At 39.3% G+C, this 26324-nt stretch overlaps 1 protein-coding gene across 3 annotated transcripts in view; it reads right to left on the reverse strand.

The window, feature by feature from the left end:
• The window catches only part of cttnbp2 (cortactin binding protein 2), a 156944-nt gene that overhangs the window by 19283 nt on the left and 111337 nt on the right, over positions 1-26324 (reverse strand). For all 3 annotated transcript variants that reach the window (XM_072551512.1, XM_072551513.1, XM_072551514.1), the window contains 4 exons: positions 26125-26204; positions 10731-10817; positions 8990-9089; positions 4602-4760 (listed from right to left, as the gene is read on the reverse strand). In XM_072551512.1, the coding sequence (XP_072407613.1) occupies positions 4602-4760; positions 8990-9089; positions 10731-10817; positions 26125-26204 (426 nt within the window). The remainder of the gene's footprint in view (positions 1-4601; positions 4761-8989; positions 9090-10730; positions 10818-26124; positions 26205-26324) is intronic.

Genomic DNA, 26324 nt, shown 5'->3' on the forward strand with positions numbered 1-26324 from the left:
TCCATTCCATTGCCATCCCGAGCTAATGAACAGAACAAACTCAGAAATTAAAGCAGAGTTCAAAGAGATAGTCAAATTGACATTTTATAATAGAGCCACTAGCATGCTTCTCTTTTTTAGTATTGTTTATTTTCTTCCAAATGTCACTTTTATGAAAACAGATATACAAATAGGAGAATTTTTTTTTAAATGCTAAAAGCACGTAACAGTGAAACTTATTTACCATTTCAGTTGTTACACACATCTAGAGGGCAAAATACAAAACCAGCTTGCATATTTAATTATTCCCATTCTTCTTTTCTTGAATGAAAATACTACTTTTTGTCATTTGAACTGTACTCATTAACAAACCCATAGCTGTGACCCAGCAATACTTGAAATGCAATCCAATTAATTGGATTGGGGAATAGGGAAGAGATCAAAAGTTGACACATCTCCCCCACCCACCCGCCATCCATTATGCATCACTCATGCCCCTTGCACCAATTTTTAAAAATCGTACAAATACACATTGTTTTTAATTTCTTGCAGTAAATCACAAACACACAAAATTGACATTTTATGGAAAGATAGCAACAAAGATAAATTTTGAACTACATTTAAAATTAAAACTCACAACACCAGGTTGCAGTCCAACAGGTTTATTTGGAAGTACAAGCTTTCACAGCCATACTGCTTAGTCAGGTAGCTTTCCATCTCCCTCAAGATGGACAAGTTTGTGGGGTGAATTTGATTTTACAGATACATTCTATTTTGTTCAAAAAGCACACAATCTGTAGGCAGTCAGTCAATGTGACATTTTATAAATTCCTACTTCTGACTCCAGGTTGGGATACAGACAGACTCGAACTTCACACCTTAAATGCACTGTCTTAGCTGAGAGGTCACTTTTATTTAATATACTGATGACATACTGAGTTATCTCACTTGAAAGAAAATCTGAGATTTACATATTAACCAATTGAAACCTGCATCCCAATTCTAAGTTATTCACACCGAGCAGCAATCTAGATTTGTTCAATACATTGCATCTGTTGTATGATACTTTGATCTTTTACTACAAATTCCGTGTCCTATGATCCTGCTCCACTAGCTACCTGATGATGGAGCAGCTCTCTGAAACCTTGTACTTTCAAATAAACATGTTGGACCATAAGTTGATGTTATGTGATTTTTAAAAAAACTTTGCCTGCCTCAGTCTAACACCAGCACCTGCACATTATGGCTACATTTGAAATAGTTGCAGAGCGATTACTGAAAGGTAATTTAGACGCTATGAATATTTTAAGCTAAGATAGTTTTCAGATTAGATCTAATTTTAGGGTTTAACCATTGAGCCTTTAATGATTTAGAAGGTGTCTTTATGAAACTATTTTGACTACATACCTATGATATATAGACAGGCAGGCAGCGTCATAGTGGTAATGTAATTAGAATGGTAATCCTGTGCCTAATGATCTGGCAATGAGTTTGAGTCGCACCATTGTTAAATGGTGAAAATTTCAATCAATAAAAATTCTAGAATTATAAGATAACCTAATGGCTATGTCTGGTTCACGAATGGCTTTTCCATCCTTACCTAGCATGGCTGGCATGTGATTCCAAATCCTCAGTAATGTGGTTGACTTTTTATTGCCCTCTACAATGACCTAGTGATCCATTTAGTTCAAGGGCAATTGGGGATGGGCAACAAATACTGACCTTTCCAGCAACATCCACGTCCCATACAAAGATGAAAGGAGAAGGAAATGAAGAAATACATATTTGGCAGAACGCAGTCTCATTAGTTCTTTTAGAATAGTTTTTAAAATAGCTTCTTTAAATATTCTACAGGTGTTTACAAATTTTTTTAGTTTTCTCACAAGGGTGACAAATACATGACACAGAGAGTTTGGAAAGTATACTTCAATATAAATTGCACAGATTTAGAAAAACATGGTTCCATAGTCTCAAAATCTAATACACAAGTTGTGTCAGAATAATCCCATGCTTTGCAGGAATGTTTAATCAGAATTTATGCCTTTATAGATTAATGAACTAGTAACTAATGATCAGCAAATATTTGGTTTAATAAGAAACAATATACCAGTTTGCAAAGTACAGTACATGCAATAAAAGCATTCCAGCACAAGGACTTCTTGATTTATTTTTCAATTTGGTATTGCAATGTTCATTAGGCATTAGATTAAGAAGCAGCAAAGTATTTGAAATTGATAGTTGACAAAAGTATAGTGACTGCTGAGTCTGTTTAACCATGCTTGAGGATGATGATGATGTAAACAAAATTACTTTTGTTTTCACTCTTTCTTGAATAGAACCTACTTGAAAAAAGAATATATTGCACTTCCATAAAATCCTTCCTTGGAGGACAGCATTTTAAAATTTTACGACTTTAGAGTTACCAGTATAAAGCTTAAGAAGAAACTGCACTCAGCTCAGTAGCATTTTAAATTTTGAAATGGGTCTTTTAAATCATGCATTGATTAGTTTTAAGTGCTTTTCAGAAACTAGAACAGCATTGCGAACACACAAGATGTTGACATATTCATGGAGTCTTATTGACAATAGTAGCTACTGAGTTAATGAAAGATCAGCACCATTCACTGCAAAGATATAAAGTACAGATAATTTTAAAAGCAAAGTATTTCCACCAGAGTCAGTGTGAGGAATGGTGGTAATTGAGGACAATACTAGATCTGAAATTAGTTTTATGCATTGCATAAATGGCTGCAATCTGCATATCAGAGGTGTCACATGTGGTCATTAGGGTTCAATTTCCAATACCAATAGTCAGTGATAAACTGCAGCTTAAACTGGGCTAATGCTGTAAGGATACAGCTCTACATAGTCAAGACTTTGAATGGTTGACAGTCCTGTTCCTCTGCTGGAGGGAATTACTGCAGCAATGACTCAGACTCCAGATACAAATCAAAATCAATATAAAGACTGGGAACATATGAAAGCTGCAATGGAAGTGCCAGAATGCACACATCACCAGGATGCATGCAATGTGCTCAAAGCACCACAGTAATCAAATGAGGGAATATCTTGAACACTGTTAGATTTACAAACGTGATTCTAAGCCAAAATAAAGTCATTTCTATGGTTTCAAGAGGGATTTCTAAAAATGTATCTACTGCATTACGCCAAAACCAGCATTCCACAGACTGCCCTTAATTTAGTTTTGTGCTTATGATTTAGGTGAGTTTGATATGGTTTGAGTGTTTGAATACTACTTTTTAATGTTCTCCCAGTGTCTGCGTGGGTTTCCTCTGGGTGCTCCAGTTTCCTCCCACAGTCCAAAAATGTGCAGGTTCGGTGAATTGGCCATGCTAAATTGCCCATAGTCTTAGGCGAAGGGGTAAATGTAGCGGAATGGGTCTGGGTGGGTTGCTCTTCGGCGGGTCGGTGTGGACTTGTTGGGCCGAAGGGCCGGTTTCCACACTGTAAGTAATCTAATCTAACTATTTATTTCTATGAAAATTACAAAGACGGACAAAGTCAAATGATGTAAGTGGCGTAACTAAGTGACATTTAACAAATGTTTTGAAAAACAAATGAGAGTGAGGTCTCTTTCATGTCATACATATTTTTCCTTGATTTAATCTCCATGAATCTATCATTTAATTTAGGATTCACCTGAAACTGGTAATGTGTATCCCATGTTATTAATAATATTTCATTTGTCATCAATTGCATACATATGGGAATGGGTGTACTGATATTTATAACAACTTCAGCTGATTATGCATCTTAGAGGACAACACAAGTGCCATTCATTGTTTCTCAGAAAGTGGATAGCAATCATGAGAAGAATCATCTCAGGAAAGAAGCTCAGCAATTTGGAAGCATATATTCTAAAAATATTGATCAATTTTGCTAAGTTTTCAGAGATTTCATTTAAATAGATTAGTTAAGATTACGCTAGGATTGTGAACAAATGTTTTAAGTGCCTTTCAGAAGATAGAAAGTAATTGCATGATAAACATGTTCACTATGGATTTCAAGAAATCTTTTTCAGGCATACTTGCAACACCAAACATCAAAACAACACAGACACAATAGCAGTTTCTGGGATTTCTACAACTTAGGAAGTAACGTAAAACCAGTCTTTCGCAAATTCATGACATGTACCTGTACTTCCTTCAGAATCTGGCAATTAAGGTCAATCACAGCTTTTGTTGTGACATGAGATGAACCAAATCAGTTTTCCATCTCAACTGATGACACATCTCATTGCTGTGACCTGACTGTATTACAAAACAGGGCAAAAGTGAGGACTGCAGATGCTGGAAAACAGAGTTTAGATCAGAGTGGTGCTGGAAAAGCACAGCAAGTCATGCAGCATCCGAGGAGCAGGAAAATCGACGTTTCAGGCAATTCCTGATGAAGGGCTATTGCCCGAAACGTCGATTTTCCTGCTCCTCGGATGCTGCCTGACCTGCTGTGCTTTTCCAGCACCACTCTAATCTAGACTCTGTTTTACAAAACAGTCAGCTCCAAACCCTGAATTGGAAGTTCACAATTTAACACCATCCTTATGATTGAATTGGAAACTGAAAAGGAAACATGGTCAATCGCAACAAGCTAAGGTACTTTACCATGCTGGAAAGTAAAAGGATTTTCTGCACCCCGGTTTTCTAGCGCATCCAGTAGCTCTCCCAAAAATTCTGAAAGTGAAGTAGCTCTCTCCAGGTTTTCTATCAGGACAACAGTAGCCTTCTGAGTAACAGTAGACTGTCTCAAAGGAACCAGGATACCTAAAAAATGTTAATAGTAGTATTCAAAGACCAGTAACTTGCTTCGGTGAAGGTATTAACTTCATAAAACTTTGTCGTCAATGTCAGAACACCCACTCCCATATGTATCCAGTTGATTACAAATAAATTATTATTAATACTATGGGATACATAAAACCAGATCCAGGTGGATCCTCAATTAAATGATAGGTCCACAGAATTGAAATAAAGGACAAAGATGTATGGCATGGAGGCACAATATTAAAGCAATGAAAAAGGAGGATGGAAGGCATGACTTGCAGTGACAATGAAGGGAACTAATCAATTTATGGCAGTCGCACACCAGAATATTCAGCAGGAAAGTAATACAGCAATTCAAATCAGTATGTGAACCATATTTCGCTGTTTATTTTTCAATACTTAATCACAAGTTAAATCTGAATCACTAAGAATATTTGATTAATTTAAGTTAATCAATGAGGAAAGTATGAAGAAGTAACTGAAGAGGATTCTGGGAGATGTTAGCTTGCTCTCTAACTGAAGGGATTGCTGGGAACCCAGTGCTCAACAGGAGGAACAGCATCCAACAATCGGGTCATTTTGGACAAGAATTGGGAGGTCTGCTGTTGAGGCCAAAGTGCTTTGGTGAGCCTTGGGCTTTGCTGAGGAGGGGAAGCAGCATTAAGGTAAGACAAAATAAGGTCTTTTCTTTGAATCCAGTAGTTGTTAGATTGATAGCAATGACAGTTAGTGGAGTGGTATGCTCCTCTTGTGAGATACGGGAGTCAGGGAGAAATCAAATGTTCCTGAAAATTATTTTTGCAGGAAGCAATTCCACTGGGGGCTCCTCTCAGACAACATGGATCGGTTGAAATGAGAGTTGGATTCAGTGAACAGCATACAGGAAGCAGAAAGTTTTATAGCTAAGAGTTTCAGGGATGTGGTCACACCAAAAGTTCAGTCACATGGATGGGTTATGTCAAATACTAGGGGGTATAGGTTTGAGGTAAGAAGTAGAAAGTTTAAAAGAAAAGGGAAAGGCATGTTTTTCCTTAAAACACTGAAAGTAGTAGGTGCCTGGAGCATGTGCCAGGGTAGGGAATAGAAGCTCATACAATAGCAGCATTTAACAGGTATTCAGACAGACATGGCAACAGGAAAGGAAGAGAAGGTTACAGACAATGTGCTGGCAGACAGGATTCATTCAGAATTGCATCATAGTCAATACAGATATGGTGGGCCAAAGGGCCTGTTCCTGTGATGTACTGTTCTATGTTCTAATCCAGAAATATCTACAAATCCTCAGTTTTCTCTAGAATGACCCTATTTGCCTTTATCAACCATTCTAAAACTTCAATCCAAATGTTCAACTGCCTGGCAAGAGTCCTAAATCAGTTTTCACCAGTTGGTTCCTCATTCCAACTATCAATGTTTGCTTGGAAGTAGTACACCAATAATAATTTTCCATTATCACTTAAAATGTCAAATACCTTCCATTACAATATTCCAATACAAAGTCAAAGAGCCCAAATTTCTCCAATTTCCATCACACCTTCATCTTGGCACTAGGAAATCAGCCTAAATCCCCTCTTTACTGCCTCCACGCTCAGAGCTTTTCCTCATGTCTTGCAGTTTTTTTTTGCATTACATGGTTCCAAATGGTGGCTTGAAGATAAGTATGGCTAAAATTTATATCATAAAGCTGGCCCTACTCTACTGCAATTCGACATTGCTAAAAGAAAAGGAGCTCAGTACAGGGGCATGAACAAATTAGATACCCTTTCAATATATACTTTCTGTATATAAATTTCCGCCATCTTTTACACAGTTTGCTTCATTGTCAGATTCAAAAACTGTACTTTCACATTTGTCTCAATGGAAAATTGACAACTCAGTCACAAGGAATGAGATATAAATACATCTTTTGAATTTTCAGAAAAACCTTAAGATTTAAATATACTAAATCTAGAAATAAATTCAAAATAATAGAACTTTACTTAAAGATTTTTTAAAAAGGACCCTTCTAACATGTTGTATAGGACTTTATCAAAAATCCAAATGAAGAGTTTACTGTGCAAAATAAAAGCATACAGGATTGGTTTAATACACTGATATGGATTGAGAATTGGTTAGCAGACAGGAAATAACAGTGGGAATAAGTGTGTTCTTTTAAAAAGAAGTGGAAGACGGTGACAAGTGAGGTACTCTTCAGGAATTAGTGCTTGGGCCCTAACTATTCACATAACTGTAGATTTACTGTTTACGGTTCTGGTTGCCACATTACCAAAAGGATGTGGATGCTTTGGAGAGGATGTAGAGAACGTTTACAAGGATGTTGCCTGGTACAGAAGGTGCTAGGTATGAAGAGAGGTTGAGTAGGTTAGGTTTGTTTTCATTAGAAAAAAAGGAGATTGAGGGGGACCTGATAGAGGTTTACAAAATCATGAAGGGTGGACAGGGTGGATACAGACAAGCTTTTTTTTCCCCCAGGGTGAAGGATTCAATAACGAGAGGTCATGCTTTCAAGGTGAGAGGTGGAAAGTTTGAGGAGGATACATGTGGCAAGTTCTTCACACAGAAGGTGGTGGGCGTTGCCAGCAGCGGTGGTAGAGGTAGACACGGTAGATTCATTTAAGATGCGTCTGGACAGATGCATAAGTAGGTGGGGAGCAGAGGAATACAAATGTTTAGGAATTGGGCGACAGGTTTAAACAGTACGTTTGGATCGGCTCAGGCTTGGAGGGCTGAATGGTCTGTTCCTAGGCTGCAAATTTTCTTTGTTCTCTATATCAAAATTTGAATAACAGAATCTATTGTAATATTTTCAAACTTTCTAATGACATATGGACAAATAAATGGCAGATGTAGCATTATGTGGAGCTGTTCACTTCAGCAGAGGGAACAGAATGGCAGAATATCACTTAAATGGTGATAGATTGGAAAATATTAATGAACAAAGGACCTGGGTATCCTTGTACATTGGTCATTGAAAGATAGCATGTAAGTTGCTAGGAAGATAAATGCGATGTTGGCCTTTGTTGCATGAGGGTTTGAGTACAGAAGCCAGAAAATCTTTCTGCAATTATTTGGGCTTTGGGGAGACCACACCCAAGTGAAATATATTATGTATTTTGTGTTCAGTCTTTTTTCCTAAGATAAGATGCATTTGCCTTAGGGAGCGAACCAAAGGTCTGTATTCACTGGAATGAAGAACGAGAGGGGACCTGAAGGCAAATGTATAAAATGTTAACAGAGCTGAATAGTCCAAATGCCTGGAGGATGTTTTTCCTGCTTGAGAGATGAGAACCAGGGGTCACAATACACTGAAAAACACAAAGTTCTGACAGGGATGCACAAACTGGACACAGGAAGATGCTTCCGCTTGGCTGGTGTTTCAAAACAGAAGATCATGGTCTCAGGGTATGGGTTGGCTGCTTTGGTCTGAGATAAGGAGAAACGTTTTCAAAGAGGGTGGCAGACCACTGGAATTCTCTACCACAGAAGGCTGTGGAAGTGAAGTTATTGAATATATTTAAAGAAAGAAAGAGAGAAAATGTCATGTATGGGGAGAGCATAGATGTATGGTATTGAGATAGAGGATCAGTCATGATGAATGGACAAGCAGAGTTAATGGACTGGGATGGCCTACTCCTGCTGCTATTTTCCATGTTGTTTTTATACCCCATGGATTGTTCGAAACCTTAGCACAATGAAAATACACAAGCAAAATATTGACAATGCTGGAAACTTGAAATACATAATATATTTCACACGGAGGTCTCGTGGAAAATCGGGAGCAGCCCCCCCCCCCCCCCCCCCTGAGCCATGAGCTCTGGGTTCAATATCCACTCCCAGGATTTGATGGTTATGGAAAAAAACAGATTAATAATCAACAGGCTAATAACAGAGCTGGAGTGGGAAAGTCTCCCAGTCAGCCAAGTTTGACGTTGAATACTGTTCCGTGATCTATAATCTCTGATGACAGGCTTATTTTGGGCAAAAACTGCTATGGAAAGAGGCATAAGCCAATGGTTTGTCAGCCTTAACTGTAATTGGAAATGAAAGCCTTTAAGTCAAAGTCTGAGATTACACTGCTACAAATAAGTGGGGATATTTAAAATCACCAAATCGTTTTGTTGGTAAGTATCTTCATCTTTTTAAAAAAGAAAAACAAACATCAAACTCAACAAGTTCTACCTTTCAGTTTCTCAACAAATTAATTTCTATGGTCCCAGTGATGGATCTCTTACCTTTTTTAGTAAACAGCTCCACCAGCTGGTTCTTTGATGAACTCACTTCCATCTCAATTTGTATTATTTCACAGCTGGAACCAACAGCTTCTTGCTTGTGCTATGCAGAATTTCAAAATGTAGACCAATTAATTTCAAACTGTAGCTTCCTCAACACTGGAGGATGTGAACACCATCCCATTTAAAATCCTTAGTGCAGTATTCTCTGAGGTAGCTACAGATTTTAGGTCCAATGACCCAGCAGAACTTTGAAACAATGGTAAAGTCATACACAGCACAATGTGACCTTTTGATCCAATCTTATTTATTAATTCAATAAAAATAATAGCGTTTCAACACCTGGTTCAGATGGTGTTAGAATCTCTAAAGATTGAAGCTTTTAATGAAGTCACCCGAAACCAAAGATTAGATTGCATTTTTAAAAGAAGTTTAATTTGTAGTTTGTATAAATGTGCCCTTTAGATCAAAAGCCCAACACCAACAGCATTTGTACTATTTGCTTTGATTAATTTCATAATACTTTGTCTTGGTCAGTCACAGCTAAATATGACACTTTCCAGCAACAAGCAACAAGTGATTAAAGTCTGCTTCACTTGATCACATCTCAATTACACCTTATTACTCGGGAAGATCCTGCAGCACAGCCACTAACAGAATGCATAATTAGATCACAGGAGCCTCAAGTTTCTTTTTGATTTGTGCACAAGTTGCAAGTTTCAAGTGTTCACTGCTCCAAGTTTCCACTTCAACCCATTTGCCGAACTCTGAACATAAAATTTTTCCATCACAGTGCAATTACGCAGCATTTTCTTAGTTTCTTAAGGACTTTTGTTAGTAGCAAAGATTCAAGAAATGGTCCAGTTTCATTACTATAACTGAAAATAAGTTTGAATGCAAAAAAGAAATTAGCATTTTAATCTGTCTCGTCTTCTCCATAACTTGAGTAACCAAGTTTTAAATTACTTAAATTAACTTTGTTTAAAAAATACTGCCCAAATCCACCTGCTAAGTTATACTACAAGTGTATAAAAGTCAGGTTCTTTGCGAATTAAATATGTATAAAAACTTTCAAATTGTGCCTATTAGTTGCTTTGTGCACAAAGGCCTACACAAATGGATGCAACTAGCAGTTTTAAAGATAGGATTGGTTTCTAATGTTATTCATTAAAACAAAGCACAAAAATGGAAAAAAAAACTCAACTGTGGTGAATGTAACCTGTGCTTAAAACTTCCCAATCCTTTACATTGCTTTGTTAATTCCAGACAATTGCACTGACATGTAAAATAAAGTTGAGGAGAATCTCCAAGCCAACAATTTTAATCATAAATCCAGACGTAAAATTAATGGAAACAGACATGAAATGACAATTTAACTTCAAGCTGAAGTTTGAATTACCCCTGCAAGCCTGATCCCAATTCCCAAACCATCTATTCCTGTCTGATTTGAACACATTTACCAATGTACAATGGCTTAGAGATGACAGAGGTATTCAGAATAGATTGTGACAAAACACAAAGTGTGTGGCTCCTCAGAGACCCATTACCTTGTACCAAAGATCTGCTTTTCTGTGAACACAGTTTTATTGAGTAACATGGGGGAAGACAGGGAACTTCATATTTAGATTTTAAAAATCACACTGCCTTATTAAGCCAGTCCCTTACTTTTAAGCTTTACTGTCAACATCATGGCATGAAAAATAATTTAACCCTACAGCAATTACTAGTCGGAGAATTTACTGACCTTGATACCATTTGCTATTTGATGTGCAATATGATCTTGGCAACTTCCAACTGGTCCATGAAAAATTACATTATGATACTGTTCAACCTGTTAGTAACAATACAAAACAAATTCACACAATTAAAGCTCATCAGTAATTTCATAAACCTGTGTATAAAACTAGGCATAAAAATGAGTACAATCAAAACTAAAACAAACATTGCTTAAATTCACAATTCTGCAAATGAATGTATATAACCTAAAAGACAAACATTGTGTATCAAGATCAACCCTATCATATTAATTTAAGACTTCCATTGTTGCATCGTAGTAGCTTAAGAACAGCAACTGATAGACATAAATAGGTTGAATAAACACTTTCAGGACATGAACAGGGTAAGGAGGAATTTTGGATATCGTCCAAGATTTTCTCACTGACGTCAAGTATGCTTAATAACAATGTGCTTAATACTGCACGGTGGGGAAAATAATCATCTTGACAACAATGCCCAAATATCATTGTGGAAGTGTCATGAAGACTGTACAGTTTCAGGAATATATTTAATATGGACAGCATACCATTCAAAATTTGAAATAAAAATGGTAGCAAAGGGGTATTTTCCACATGCATGAACAACATGCAGTTTGGCAGGTCACATCAAGAAAGAGACCTCAAAAACTATGCTGAACATTTGTATACTGGCTTCAATACAGGAATGGGTAAAAACAATGACTGCAGATGCTGGAAACCAGATTCTGGATTAGTGGTGCTGGAAAAGCAAAGCAGTTCAGGCAGCATCTGAGGCACAGTAAAATCCAGAATCAAAGAACGTAAAACTGAAAAGGTACAATATTAACATATGACAATTTAAAAATTATTAAAAACATTTTGGACAATACACCACTTTCAATGCTTGCATATTTCCCTAGCATTTAAGATCAGTTCTCCATGTTACAAAGACTGAGTAACCACATTGTTACTTGAGATTTATAATATGTTTATATTAGTTATTTGGTACAGAATTTGAGTATTGCTGAGAAGACAATCCTTTTGTCGAAGCTTTCCAACTTGCACTCACATCGGAACACTTCACAAGAACACAAATTCAAGGGAAAGCCAACACTTATACTACAGGAGAGAAAAATGCTGTTTGTTGGAAAGCGGACTAAGTTTGGCAGACATGTAACCATGAAGAATACACCCATCGATTCTAACTGACAGTTAAGAACCAGGCTTTGCTAAATTTTAAGTTAGTCGGGTTAACTCTAATTGATCAGGGAATTCCCTTGAAAAATGAACCAACAAATGGCTATTACTTACCCTGTTCAATCAAAACAGGTGGAGTGTGCTTATGTTAGGATAGTGTCTATCAGCAAAGAAGAGGGCCTTTATGTAGCTTCCAGTATACATAGGTGTCATACTGTCAGCCCATCTGACAATCATAAATTAGTTGCCATATGCTGACAACCAACTGAGGATCAGTCAGATTCACTTTGTGTTGCGTTTACAGTATTTTTCTTGTGGTTAGCAAATAATGAAATTGCTCACTTTTTCACTCAAGAAAACCTCGGCATTGGCTCCTTACTGATAGGTAGGCATTGGATAACTACATTTTTATTAGCGGTATAGTCTTACGTTTGAAAATAATTTTGTGGAGAGCAGCTATTGCAGGCAGAGGAAATTGAAAAGAGGGAAGTCAATTCACCCCCCTCACAGGATTGTAATACGCTATAAAAGTCCCATTTGTAGAAGCAATAAGTTCCATTAGCAGCATAAGTTCCAATAGCCTGCTGTGAATTATAATTTTACTATATAACAATTCCACTAGTGGAAGATATCTGAATGCCTTCACAAATTAATCTTGTACAGCTGGAATTTTTTTAGTTTCATTTACAACTATATGGCACATCAGTGCCACAGGTCTTACAGGTTTGCAAATATAATATTGTTTTCTGTTCAGTGACCTTTGAACTAGAAATCAGACAATGAAGGACCTTGCGGTGGTCAAATATGCTGAGGAATCCAGAGATCTTGTTTGCTTGATGGACAGTATAACTTGATAAGTGGCAGATGGGAACACCTTCAAAAGTACGTATGAATAGACAAAGGTCTGCAGAGTCAGCAAACATTGCAGTGCCTTTGAGAAAAAATTGAAAAAGAGCTCATAGCTATTAGATCCCTGTTTCAGAAAGTCTGGATGAATGTCTCAAAAGACTGGAATGGAGATCAAAACTGGATTTAAAAAGGGAGGTACAGGCCATAGCATTTGGGGCTACAGCCAAAGTGGAGTGGTCTATCACTGAAGACCACAGAGGCAGGGAGGTAGATGAAATGACTGATGGAGGTTCCATCCCTATGAAAGGTCATTCAGAGACCCAGTAAGGTATTCACCAAAGTGAATTTTGTGAACCTGCCTTGCACAGCCTAATTTTGGGTTACTACGTGTGTGTTACAACAAAGTTGTCTTTCTTACTTCCTTTCAATTTAGACAAAATGTTTTCTTTCATTTTAATAGTTAGCTTTATTTTTATCATTATTATCCTATCATTAAATGAAAGATGTTGTTTTCATATTATTTGGTAGATTCGTTTGCATCTAGAATGCAACTCCTAACCTCAGGTGAGACTCGCAAGAAACTTTCATGACTGAAAACAATATTTTAGTCCCTTATACTGATATATACTTTCCTTCCTCACTATGAATTACAATAAAACTGGATAGATTAATTATTTTATAGTTTTACAATGGAATACTCCTGAACTACCACAAAAAGAAATTTTAGCAATACAAAATGAGCAACAGAATTGCAGTTGACCTAATAAATGGCAATGATAGTTTCTCCATCATAAATTATTAACTTACTATGCATTAGTTATGTGCACATCCCAATGGATGTAAACAAAGAAACTCTCATAACTGTGGAATTGGAGACTACATTTATCTACTAAATCACCAGACAGCAGGTTTGCCAACCCTCCAAAATTGCTCTCAGGTTATCAGGCAAAATATATTTATCTGAACATTGTAGACGATCTGAGATTCCAACTCTCAAAGTAGTGGGAAACTATTCATGGCCCCACAAGATAAGTTACTCTATGTCCTGTCTACCCTTCCTTTAACAAAAAAAATTAGGCTTGCAGTAAGGGAAGAGATTAGACGATAGAAGCCTATATGGTACTTAACAAATGTATTAATAAGCTCAAACTGTGGACATGTGTCACATGATCAAATGTTGTAATCAAACACCATATAACCAACAAGATCTGCAAGCACTATGGGACTCTTGCAGCTTTTTTTTAAAAAAAACTCCATTTGCCTTTCAAACATAATGAAACTCACCTGTGCCTTTTCCCAGTAATTTACTGCTACTTTATGCTTCTCTACCAGGTCATACTTTATCCGTTGTATTATGTATCAGTTTTTCAACAAGTATTTGATAGGTGGCTCAACTCTTATTGTCATGCTCTGCGTAACTGGATTACACGTTGATACTTTACCATCATTTTCAATTTTCCAATAATACTATAAATGTGAAAAAATATTTTCAAATCAACCTGTTCACAGATGTTATTACACACCTTGGGAGCAGGAGGGTATTGAGCAAGGGCTTCTTAGCTCAGAGGTAGGGACACTACCACTGTACACAGAGTCTCTTCATATTCGGATCTGATGAAGATTTCCCACTAGGGTTGAAAGCACTGGCCATGGGTATTCTTGACAGTTTACATTACAGAGATAGATTGAATAATCAACTATTTAACTTTATGAAAGGATAAGGTGAGGGTCCTTCTGTGAATGTGAGTATCATATTAATACATTAAGTGCTGCTCAGTGACTGATCAAATATACATGAAACAGCAAAACAAAGCCAATAAAAACAGAAAATTCTAGACTTATACAGTGGGAAAAAAAAAGGTAAGGCTTAACTTTGCAGATGTGTACAAGGCTCGTCAAACCTCCACCATTGTCCTAAAGTATCCAGCAATTATCAGATTGACCAGTGGGCCATAGAGGGATAGATGAAGTTTAATTCAGACAAATGCGAGGCATTGCATTTTGGGAAGGCAAACAAGGGCAGGACTTACAGTTAACTGTAGGTCCTTGGGCAGTCCTGTCAAACAGAGAGAGACCTCGGGGTTCAGGTGCACAGTCCTTTGAAGTGTCATCATAAATTGACAGGATAGTGAAACAGCCATTTGGCACTCTTGTTTCAATGGTCTGAGTATTGAGTACAGGAGTTAAGATATCATGTTGTTGCGGTACAGGACATTGTTGAGGTGACTTTTGGAGGAGTGTACAATTCTGGTCGCCCTGCCATAGGAAGGATACTATTAAATTGGAACGGGTGTGGAAAAGATTTAAGGATGTTACTAAGACTACAGGGTTTGTTTTAAGGGGTCACTGGATAGGCTGGGAGTTTTTTGCCCTGGATCATAGGAGATTGAAGGGTGACCTTATAGAGGTTTATAAAATCATGAAGGACATAGTTCAGATAAGCAGCAAAGATCTTTTTCTTAGGGTAGGGAGTTCAAAATTAGAGGGCATTACTTTTAAATATGAGAGCAGAAAACCTTTAAAGAGACAAGAATTATAGATCAAAGGATGATTCTAGTACATAAGGTAGTCTTAGATACCATTGTGACTGCTTTGGCTCTCTACAAGAGCGATTCAGCTAATTCATTGCTTTGCCCTTTCCCTGTAGTTCTGTAAATTCTCGCTCTTCAAGTGTTTATCAATTCCCTTCAGAATGCCACTGTTGAATGTGCATCTACCACACTTTCAGTCAGATCGTAACCTTTCACCAATTGAAAGGTCTTTCCTTAGAAGTCATTCCCGAGACATGAATATGGATTAAAGTCACAAGCACTATGCTCTTGTCGATTCATTACTTTACTGCCTCAAATTTTTTTGTTCTTTGTCTCTGGAAAAAAAACTATCCGACTTCTCCAATTTATTACATAACTGAACTCTCTTTTCTGCTTACTGTCAAGTCTTCACATTCTCTTTCAAGGGTGGTCATATTTTAACATGATAATGCAATTGAGATGGGACTTTTATAAAAGGTACATTATTTTCTTACCTTTTCTACACCTCAATTTGCGTGACTGATTAACCAAATTCTCTGTCTGCACAGATTCTCCAGCACCTTAGTTAATAGGGCCCACAGCTGGGTCTGACCCATCTCCTGCATTTCAGCTCTCATCCTCTCTCTGCCCTCCCACAACAGTGATAAGCTCCTCCTTGTCATCACCTGTCATCCCACCAGAAACCACATCCAGAGAACCATTAGCCACCATTTCCCTGGTCCACTCCTCATTCACTCCCAACAATTCACCCCCCTCCAACCGTCCCATGGTACCTTCCCCAGCAACCACAGAAGGTGTAGCAGCTGATTCTTTACTTCCTCACTCTTCAGTATCCAAGGACTAAAACATACCTTCCAGGTGAAGCAGCATTTTACCTGCAGTCACACAACCTAGTCCAGAACATTTGCTGCTCGCAATGTGGTCTCCTCTACACTGGAGGAAAACAAAGTGTAGACTGGGTGACTACACTTACATTCTGTCCACGAGAAAAGACCCTGAGCTTCCAGCTGCCTGCCATTTCAACACTCTATTGTGTTCTCTGGCCAACACCTCTGTCTCAGGCTTGCTGCATTGCGACAGGAAAGCTCAGTCCAAACTGGAAGAACAGGATCTCATTTTCCTCTTGGGAACTTTACAGCCTTCTGGACTCAATTTAAGGCTTAAAGCACCTTCTCCCATGTCCTCACCCCAACTCCATACAGCAGGCCTTATCATATGGTCTGCTATTACACACTACTCATTGTTAGGCACTAACAGTCTCCATTAGCAGCTATTCATTCTCCTAGGCTAATCCTTATTGACGCCTTTGTCTGTCCAACTGTCCTCTCTCTTATGGCTGTATCTGCACCTATTGTTTACTCCTTATCCCCTCCCCATATCCTCAATCTCTCACTAACGTTCTGGGGTTACCACTGACCAGAAACTCAACTGGACTTACATATAAACAAATTGGCTACAAAAGCAGGTCAGAGGCTAGGAATACTACAGTGAGTAATTCACTTGCTGACTCATCAGTCAGGGGTGTGTTGGAATATTCCCCACTTGCCTGGATGGGTGCAGCTCCAACAATACTCACGAAGCTTTACATCATCCAAGACAAAGATTGATTGGCATCACATCCACAAGCATTCACTCCCTCCACCACTGGTGTTCAGTAGAGTGCACAATCTACAAGATGCACTGCAGAAATTCACCAAAGATCCTTAGACAGTACCTTCCAAACTCACAACCACTTCCATCTAGAAGGACAAGGACAGAAAATACATGGGAACACTACCACCTTCAAATTCCCTTCCAAGCCACTCACCATCCTGACTTGGAAATATATTGTTCCTTCACTATTGTTAGGTCAAAATCTTGGACTTCTCTCCTTAATGGCAGGTGGACTGCAACAGTTAAAGAAAGCAGCTCACCACCACCTTCTAAAGAGCAACTAGGGACTGGTAATAAGTGCTGGCCAGCCAGTAATACCCACACCCCACAAGTGATTTGAAAAAAATTGAGGTCTATTACTATCCTTCTTGTGTGTCATTTGTAAATTTTCTCTGTATGTCCAAGTACATCATAATGATGTAGTGGTCAGACTCCAACTCAAAGTATTCTATCCAAAATTCAGACAAACCACTTCTACAACTCCTCTGCTATAACACATTATTAAATGCCTTTTGGAAGTTTCTATACATCATATCAATTTTTTTGAACTAAAAACAATAAAACCAAGTCAGTCAAGTGCCTTTGTCTTTAACAGTCCATACCAGCTTTCATTATTTAATCTACATTTGAGTTGACAACTCTAATTTTACCAATGTGCATTTCACCAACAGTTAATTTCAGTTAGAACACATTTAATTTGATGTACTTTGTCCAAGAATACAATATTTTACGATTCGAAGTAACTAGATCCAAATGTTAGTGGCAAATAGACTTTTGATTCCAAGTTGATAAATATTGGAACATGCAAACTATACTTCCCCAAACTGCATTTCAAATCTTGCAGGACTACACTAAAATAATTTAAATTAGAATAACTGATCTACCAATGAAGACTGACATTTTTTAGGGCAGACTGCAACCTAACATTGTTACTTAATTATATAGAGATCTTGCTGATGAATCAAGTTAGTTCTTTCTCATATAGAAAAAAAGAAAACTAAAATAATCCAAAATCCACAAAACTTTCAGGAACTTTTCTCAAGATTTTAATAAGTCTCACAGACATTTAGTTAATTATTGAAAACAAAATGAATGTGCCGTTTTCCTTCCCCAGAAAATCATGACACCTTCACCATAATCTTCATTTGTACTTATCAGAGCAAAAGATAATGATATGTAATACAAATTGTTTACAGCCTGTAGAAAGCCTCAAGGACACAGAACAAAAAGATGGCTGAGTAGAAAAGGTTGTAATTTAACAGAGGGGTGCAGGAGGAATCAAACTGTGAGCACAACTTGATAAGTGCAAATTACATCTGTAAACTGGAGATTAAACATGCCTTCTGACCAAACGTTACATAATAAATTGGATTTCTTCACAAATGAACAAACTTTGCACAATATCAGATCTATGGAGAGTTATTTTAGATGCTACTCATCAGCCACACGATAATTGCATAAGAAGAATTTTTGTGGCCAAAATTACAAGAGATCAAGAGATTTTTGGGTGTTAGATACAACCAGGTGTTTGAAGCGGTTTTTGAACTATTATAGTCACTTAATACAAGATGTAATTGAGATCGTTTCAGGCAATCAATTAATTAATTATAAATTCAATCAAGTAAAATGATACTGGGTTGTATAAACAGCATGTACATAAAGGAGGGAGTCAGCACAGGAGAAAATCTAGTGCAGCGACAAAGAGGATTTGTCTTTAAATCCTCTGTCTACAAATCTACAGGTTTAAGGGGTCTGAAACATGGGATAGTAATTTCCCCTTTTTCAGTAGAAGTGATTTGTTGAGTGAGATTCATTATGCCCAGTCTGCCATGAAGCAAAGTGGCTTTCCTCACACAATCTTCTGTTCTTCATCCTTACAAGCAACTGGAATTTTGAGGAGTTGTGCAGCTAGAAAAAAGCAAATTCTGGGCAGTGCTGGAAAGGAAAGCAGCCCCATAGGAACCTGGAGGTATTGCTGGATGGGGCAAGAAGAGAAGCAGTCCTTTTTTTCAGTTGATTGCAAAGACGACCATTCCGCCAGACCCAGCCAACTCAGAAACAAATTGTAGACCAGGTCAGTGCTGTGTTCCGGGTGAGATGCCATGTTCAACAGTACAGGAGGTTGGTTAATAATTTTCTGTATCAGTAAGTGCCATCATCTCTGTGATAACTCAAATTCAGAGGGTCACCACTCACTTGAACTCTGCTGCTGGACACAGATCTCATTAAGGCTCAAGGATACAACTCTCAACAGTATATGATAGAACAGTATGCATCATATCCACTCGATGGCTCTCTCACACCTCATTCGCCCAAACTACTGAGCCTTCCTGCTTTCTGCAGTTCCTACAAATTCACTGGGACCACCTCTTCTGCATCACTGCTAACCGCTCTTCCATCCACTTCTTTCATCCTCAAACCATCCCTTTGTAGCGCTGCAGGAAAAATCATCCCATCTCCCCAGACCAATGTCTCACAGCACCCCTATTGACTTACCTGTAGTTTACAGACACCTCGAGCTAAACCTTTTGGACTCACTGTGGTCCAATCCCTAAACTACAAGGTCATAGATCCCCAGACTCTGTTCGGACCAAGCAGGGTCGGATTAGAACAAGTCAACACGGATTTAGTAAGGGGAGGTCGTGCCTGACAAACCTGGAGTTCTTTGAAGAGGTGACAAGTAGGTTAGAACAGGGAAACCCAGTGGATGTTATCTACCTAGACTTCCAAAAGGCCTTTGATAAGGTGCCACACAGGAGGCTGCTGAGCAAGGTGAGGGCCCATGGTGTTCGAGGTGAGCTACTGGTATGGATTGAGGATTGGCTGTCTGACAGAAGGCAGAGAGTTGGGATAAAAGATTCTTTTTCAGAATGGCAGCCGGTGACAAGCGGTGTCCCGCAGGGTTCAGTGTTGGGGCCGCAGCTGTTCACATTATATATTAATGATCTGGATGAAGGGACTGGGGGCATTCTAACGAAGTTTGCCAATGATACAAAGTTAGGTGGACAGGCAGGTAGTACTGAGGAAGTGGGGAGGCTGCAGAAGGACCTAGACAGTTTGGAAGAGTGGTCCAGGAAATGGCTGATGGAATTCAATTTGAGCAAATGTGAGGTCTTGCACTTTGGAAAAAAGAATACAAGCATGGACTACTTTCTAAATGGTGAGAAAATTCGTAAAGCCAAAGTACAGAGGGATCTGGGAGTGCTAGTTGAGGATTCTCTAAAGGTAAACATGCAGGTTGAGTCCGTGATTAAGAAAGCGAATGCAATGTTGTCAATTATCTCAAGAAGGTTGGAATATAAAAGCACCGTTGTGCTACTGAGACTTTATAAAGCTCTGGTTAGGCCCCATTTGGAGTACTGTGTCCAGTTTTGGTCCCCACACCTCAGGAAGGACATACTGGCACTGGAACGTGTCCAGCGGAGATTCACACGGATGATCCCTGGAATGGTAGGTCTAACATATGAGGAACGGCTGAGGATCCTGGGATTGTATTCATTGGAGTTTAGAAGACTAAGGGGAGATCTAATAGAAACTTACAAGATAATACATGGCTTGGAGAGGGTGGACGCTAGGAAATTGTTTCCGTTAGGCGAGGAGACTAGGACCTGTGGGGACAGCCTTAGAATTAGAGGGGGTAAATTCAGAACAGAAATGCGGAGACATTTCTTCAGCCAGAGAGTGGTGGGCCTGTGGAATTCATTGCCACAGAGTGCAGTGGAGGCTGGGACGCTAAATGTCTTCAAGGCAGAAATTGATAAATTCTTGATGTCACAAAGAATTAAGGGCTACGGGGAGAATGCGGGTAAGTGGAGTTGAAATGCCCATCAGCCATGATTGAATGGCAGAGTGGACTCGATGGGCTGAATGGCCTTACTTCCGCTCCTATGTCTTATGGTCTTACCCATGGCCAATTCAGTGGCATGGAATAGAAAAGTCCCTTGACTGACTAGCGTCTACACGTCTATCTCTACCTCTGTACTAAAAATCAATGCAAGACACAGAGATTCTCTGCTTGTAAGCCAGTACTGAAGTCATTGAATGTGCTCTAATAAAGTAATGTGCAGTAGACAGAGTCTGGGAGTCTTCAAGTAAATGCAAAGTATGTATTAAGAAAGCAAACTAAGTGACAAAAAAAAATTGTATGCGTGTCCCTAAAAGCAATCTGGTAGGGTAAAAGCATGCAAATCGTAAGTGTCCCTCTGTTTCAAAGTGAAGTGCTAAAGGCTTCAAGTTGTGAGAGAGTTGGTCTGAGAGCAGGCATAATGTTGTGGTGAGGCTGGTAAGCTACTGATGCTAGCTTGTGTGGTCAAAGGATTGAGGAAAATGTTGGCTATGGAGCATTGCAGAGATGTTGTGAAGTAGTAGTAAGCATCATTTTGTCCAGGACAAGTAGTCAGTGAGCTGCAGCCACCAGGGATCCACTCTGATTTAGACATGAGGAATCTCATTTCTCAGGGAAGGAGAGGACAACAGGAAATGTCTTTGAAACAAGACATGTTGGGCTTTACGGAGATGGAAATGCATGAAAGAAAGGCAATTGCCATTTAGTGTCATAGAGTCGTAGAGATGTACAGTATGGAAACAGACCCTTCGGTCCAACCTGTCCACGCCGATCGGATATCCCAACCCAATCTAGTCCCACCTGCCAGCACCCGGCCCATAATAGAGAAATTCAGAAATTGCCACTTAAAGCTCAAACAGAAAAATCAGAAATAATTTACTTGCATCAAGAATCCAATTATTTTCCATTCGCGCTGTATTTCTCACCTTTCTTGCCATTACACATGCCACACTGGGGAGGGGAAAATTCCAATATCAAATTTAATGTCAATATCAGCCAAGTATCAGTTAAGTTATATTTTTTCCAGCAAAGTAGTATCAGTTTCTGCAGCCTGAAACATGGAACAATACTACAACCTACTATAAAATGATACAATACAATACCACAACTCTAGTACAATAACACAATAAACACCCTAGTTTCTATTAACTTAAAACTAAAATTTGTCAGAGAATAAATTCAAAGTTTGTGAGAAGATTTGTAGCTCGGGTGCACGTTGTTGTGGTTCTGTTCGCCGAGCTGGGAATTTGTGTTGCAGACGTTTCGTCCCCTGTCTAGGTGACATCCTCAGTGCTTGGGAGCCTCCTGTGAAGCACTTCTGTGATCTTTCCTCCGGCATTTGTAGTGGTTTGAATCTGCCGCTTCCGGTTGTCAGTTCCAGCTGTTTGCTGCAGTGGCCGGTATATTGGGTCAAGGTCGATGTGCTTATTGATTGAATCTGTGGATGAGTGCCATGCCTCTAGGAATTCCCTGCCTGTTCTGTTTGGCTTGTCCTATAATAGTAGTGTTGTCCCAGTCGAATTCATGTTGCTTGTCATCTGCGTGTGTGGCTACTAAGGATAGCTGATCGTGTCATTTCGTGGCTAGTTGGTGTTCATGGATGTGGATCGTTAACTGTCTTCCTGTTTGTCCTATGTAGTGTTTTGTGCAGTCCTTGCATGGGATTTTGTACACTACATTGGTTTTGCTCATGTTGGGTATCGGGTCCTTTGTTCTGGTGAGTTGTTGTCTGAGCGTGGCTGTTGGTTTGTGTGCTGTTATGAGTCCTAGTGGTCGCAGTAGTCTGGCTGTCAGTTCAGAAATGCTCTTGATGTATGGTAGTGTGGCTAGTCCTTTGGGTTGTGGTATGCCCTCATTCCGTTGTCTTTCCCTTAGGCATCGGTTGATGAAAATGCAGGGGTATCCGTTTTTGGCGAATACATTGTATAGGTGTTCTTCTTCCTCTTTTTGCAGTTCTGGTGTACTGCAGTGTGTTGTGGCCCTTTTGAATAGTGTCTTGATGCAACTTCGTTTGTGTGCGTTGGGGTGGTTGCTTTCATAGTTTAGGACTTGGTCTGTGTGTGTGGCTTTCCTGTATACCTTTGTGGTGAATTCTCCGTTTGGTGTTCTCTGTACCATCACGTCGAGGAATGGGAGTTGGTTGTCCTTTTCTTCCTCTCGAGTGAATCGGAGTCCTGGGAGTGTGCGTTGATGATCCGGTGTGTGTTCTCTATTTCTGTGTTTTAATGATTACAAAGGTGTCATCCACATACCTGACTCAGAGTTTGGGTTGAATTTGTGGTAAGACTGTTTGTTCTAATCTTTGCATTACTGCTTCTGCTATGAGTCCAGAGATGGGTGAACCCATGGGGGTGCCATTGATTTGTTCATATATTTGGTTGTTGAATGTGAAGTGTGTTGTGAGGCACAGGTCCAGTAGTTTGAGTATGCCGTCTCTGTTGATAGGTTCAATGGCCTGTTGTCTGTTCTGTATATCCAGCAGGTTGGCTATTGTTTCTCTGGCTCGGGTTTTGTCGATAGAGGTGAACAGTGCCATTACATCGAATGAGACCATGGTTTCTTCCTTGTCTATGTGTATATTTCTGATGATGTCCAAGAATTCCTGTGTTGATTGTATAGAGTGTCTGGATCCGCTGATCAGGTGTTTCAGTTTCTGCTGTAGTTGGGCTGAACTACAACCTGCTGGCATACTCAAACTACTGGGCCTGTGCCTCACAACACACTTCACATTCAACAACAAAATATATGAACAAATCAACGGAACACCCATGGGCTCACCCATCTCTGGACTCATAGCAGAAACAGTAATGCAAAGATTAGAGCAAACAGTCTTACCACAAATTCAACCCAAACTCTGGGTCAGATATGTGGATGACACCCTTGTAATCATTAAAAACACAGAAATAGAGAACACACACTGGATCATCAATGCCACACTCACAGGAATCTGATTCACTAGAGAGGAAGAAAAGGACAACCAACTCCCATTCCTAGACGTGACGGTACAGAGAACACCGAACGGAGAATTTACCACAAAGATATACAGGAAAGCCACACACACAGACCAAGTCCTTAACTACGAAAGCAACCACCCCAACACACACAAAAGAAGTTGCATCAAGACACTATTCAAAAGGGCCACAACACACTGCAGTACACCAGAACTGCAAAAAGAGGAAGAAGAACACCTATACAATGTATTCGCCAAAAACGGATACTTGTGCAATTTCATCAACAGATGCCTAAGGAAAAGCCAACGGAACGAGGACATGCCACAACCCAAAGGACTAGCCACACTACCATACATCAAGAGCATTTCTGAACTGACAGCCAGACTACTGTGACCACTAGGATTCATAACAGCACACAAACCAACAGCCACTCTCAGACAACAGCTCACCAGAACGAAGGACCCAATACCCAGCATGAGCAAAACCAATGTAGTGTACAAAATCCCATGCAAGGACTGCACAAAACACTACATAGGACAAACAGGAAGACAGCTAACGATCCGCATCCATGAACACCAACTAGCCACGAAATGACACGACCAGCTATCCTTAGTAGCCACACACGCAGATGACAAGCAACATGAATTCGACTGGGACAACACTATTATTATAGGACAAGCCAAACAGAGAACAGCCAGGGATTTCCTAGAGGCATGGCACTCATCCACAGATTCTATCAACAATCACATCGACCTGGACCCAATATACCGTCCACTGCAACGGACAGCTGGAACTGACAACCGGAAGCGGCAGATACAAACTACACACACAGAAGGCGCTTCACAGGAGGCTCCCAAGCACTGAGGATGTCACCTAGAGAGAGTACGAAACGTCTGCAACACAAATTCCCAGCTCGGCGAACAGAACCACAACAGAGAATAAATTGCTGAAAAAGTTTCCACTAAGAGTTGAATCTGTGACACATTTAACACAGAAAACAAACCAAAGTGCACCACAAAGATGTAATCAAAAAAGGAAGAAATGTTAACCACCTGAACAAAAAAAGGTTTTAGGGTATATCTTGGCAAAACAAAAAGGGATGTCGATGGGCAGGGTGCATGAGGAAGCAAAATACCATGAAAAACAATCATAGACGTGGATATAGGTTTGCTCGCTGAGCGGGAAGGTTTGTTTTCAGACATCGGAGAACGAACCTTCCAGGTCAGCGAGCAAATCTACATCCAGAACCTCAACCTGAGATACAAATCTTCTCAAATTCACTAGCAATCATTGTACTAGGTAACAAGAGACAATTGGTAGTGGTTTAACCCAAGAGTTACCACACCTCAGGCTAGGTCGAGAAGGCCTTCTGGGCAATCCCAGCTCGTATGGGAATTGAACCCATGGTGCTGACATCACTCTACATCACCAATCAACCGTCCACTCAGCTGGGCTAAATATCTCAATATCTGAGGATACCCACCACCTTGTCATCTTTTAGCCTAAGCAATATATCTAAAACATAGCTCTTGGTTAGAACACAGATCATGGTCTCAAACGTTACCCTTACTTGACTGTCTCTGATATCTATGAAGTCAAAAGTCAAGCTCACTTACGAGGCACTGAAAGAATTAGGGAAGATATCCACCAATTAACATTGATGTGTGAACAGTAAGTTTACATCCAGATTTTTGGATGCTATCTTTCTACAAAGAAAAAGAGTACAGTCACGGAATTTGTTTAATATATTAAGTATCTTCCTCGAGCGCACCTTTGCGAACAAACTGTTGCAGCATTAGATTTTCCAAAAACCAGTTTGTAAGGATATATATTAGAACATTCCAAACTAACACATGGAATGAGTCTAAAGGTCAGTATTGTACACTTCCATTTACCACAGAATCGTTTCACCAGTCTAACAGGGCAGCACGGTGGCTCAGTGGTTAGCACTGCTGCCTCACACCGCCATGGACCCAGGTTCGATTCCAGACTCAAGTGACTGTCTGTGTGGAGTTTGCATGTTCTCCCAGTGTCTGTGGGGGTTTTCTCCGGGTGCTCTGGTTTCCTCGCACACTCCAAAGATGTGCGGTTCAGGTGAACTGGCCACGCTACATTGCCCATAGTGTTAGCTGCATTAGTCAGAGGGAAATGGGTCTGGGTGGGTTACTCTTCAGAGGGTCAGTGTGGACTTATTGCACCAAAGAGGGAATCTAACCTAATAAAAAAAAACAAATTCTCAAAACTTTTATTCTTTATACCTATTCTTTGCACATGGAAGACATGCTTCTCAAATCAAAGTTATTGAAATTTAGCACATTTCAAATTCAAGAAAAAGCATAATAACTTCATATGGTAAACTAAACAAGTAATTCTAACATACCAGCCTGAGGTAGTTCTGAAGTAGACAGACAGGGAGTAGAGAGGCATAAGCCATGCTGTCAAGACAGCCTTCCTGCAAACCTGTTAACAATAAGGTATTTATTAACATAAATATACCAAATACGACATTTACATACATGTTCACAAATTTCGAAAGTTAAAATAAATGACAGTATTGATAACAGGTCAGATATTAATATT

Source organism: Chiloscyllium punctatum, chromosome 32 (genome assembly GCF_047496795.1).
Source record: "Chiloscyllium punctatum isolate Juve2018m chromosome 32, sChiPun1.3, whole genome shotgun sequence".
In the NCBI taxonomy this organism is placed as follows: domain Eukaryota; kingdom Metazoa; phylum Chordata; class Chondrichthyes; order Orectolobiformes; family Hemiscylliidae; genus Chiloscyllium; species Chiloscyllium punctatum.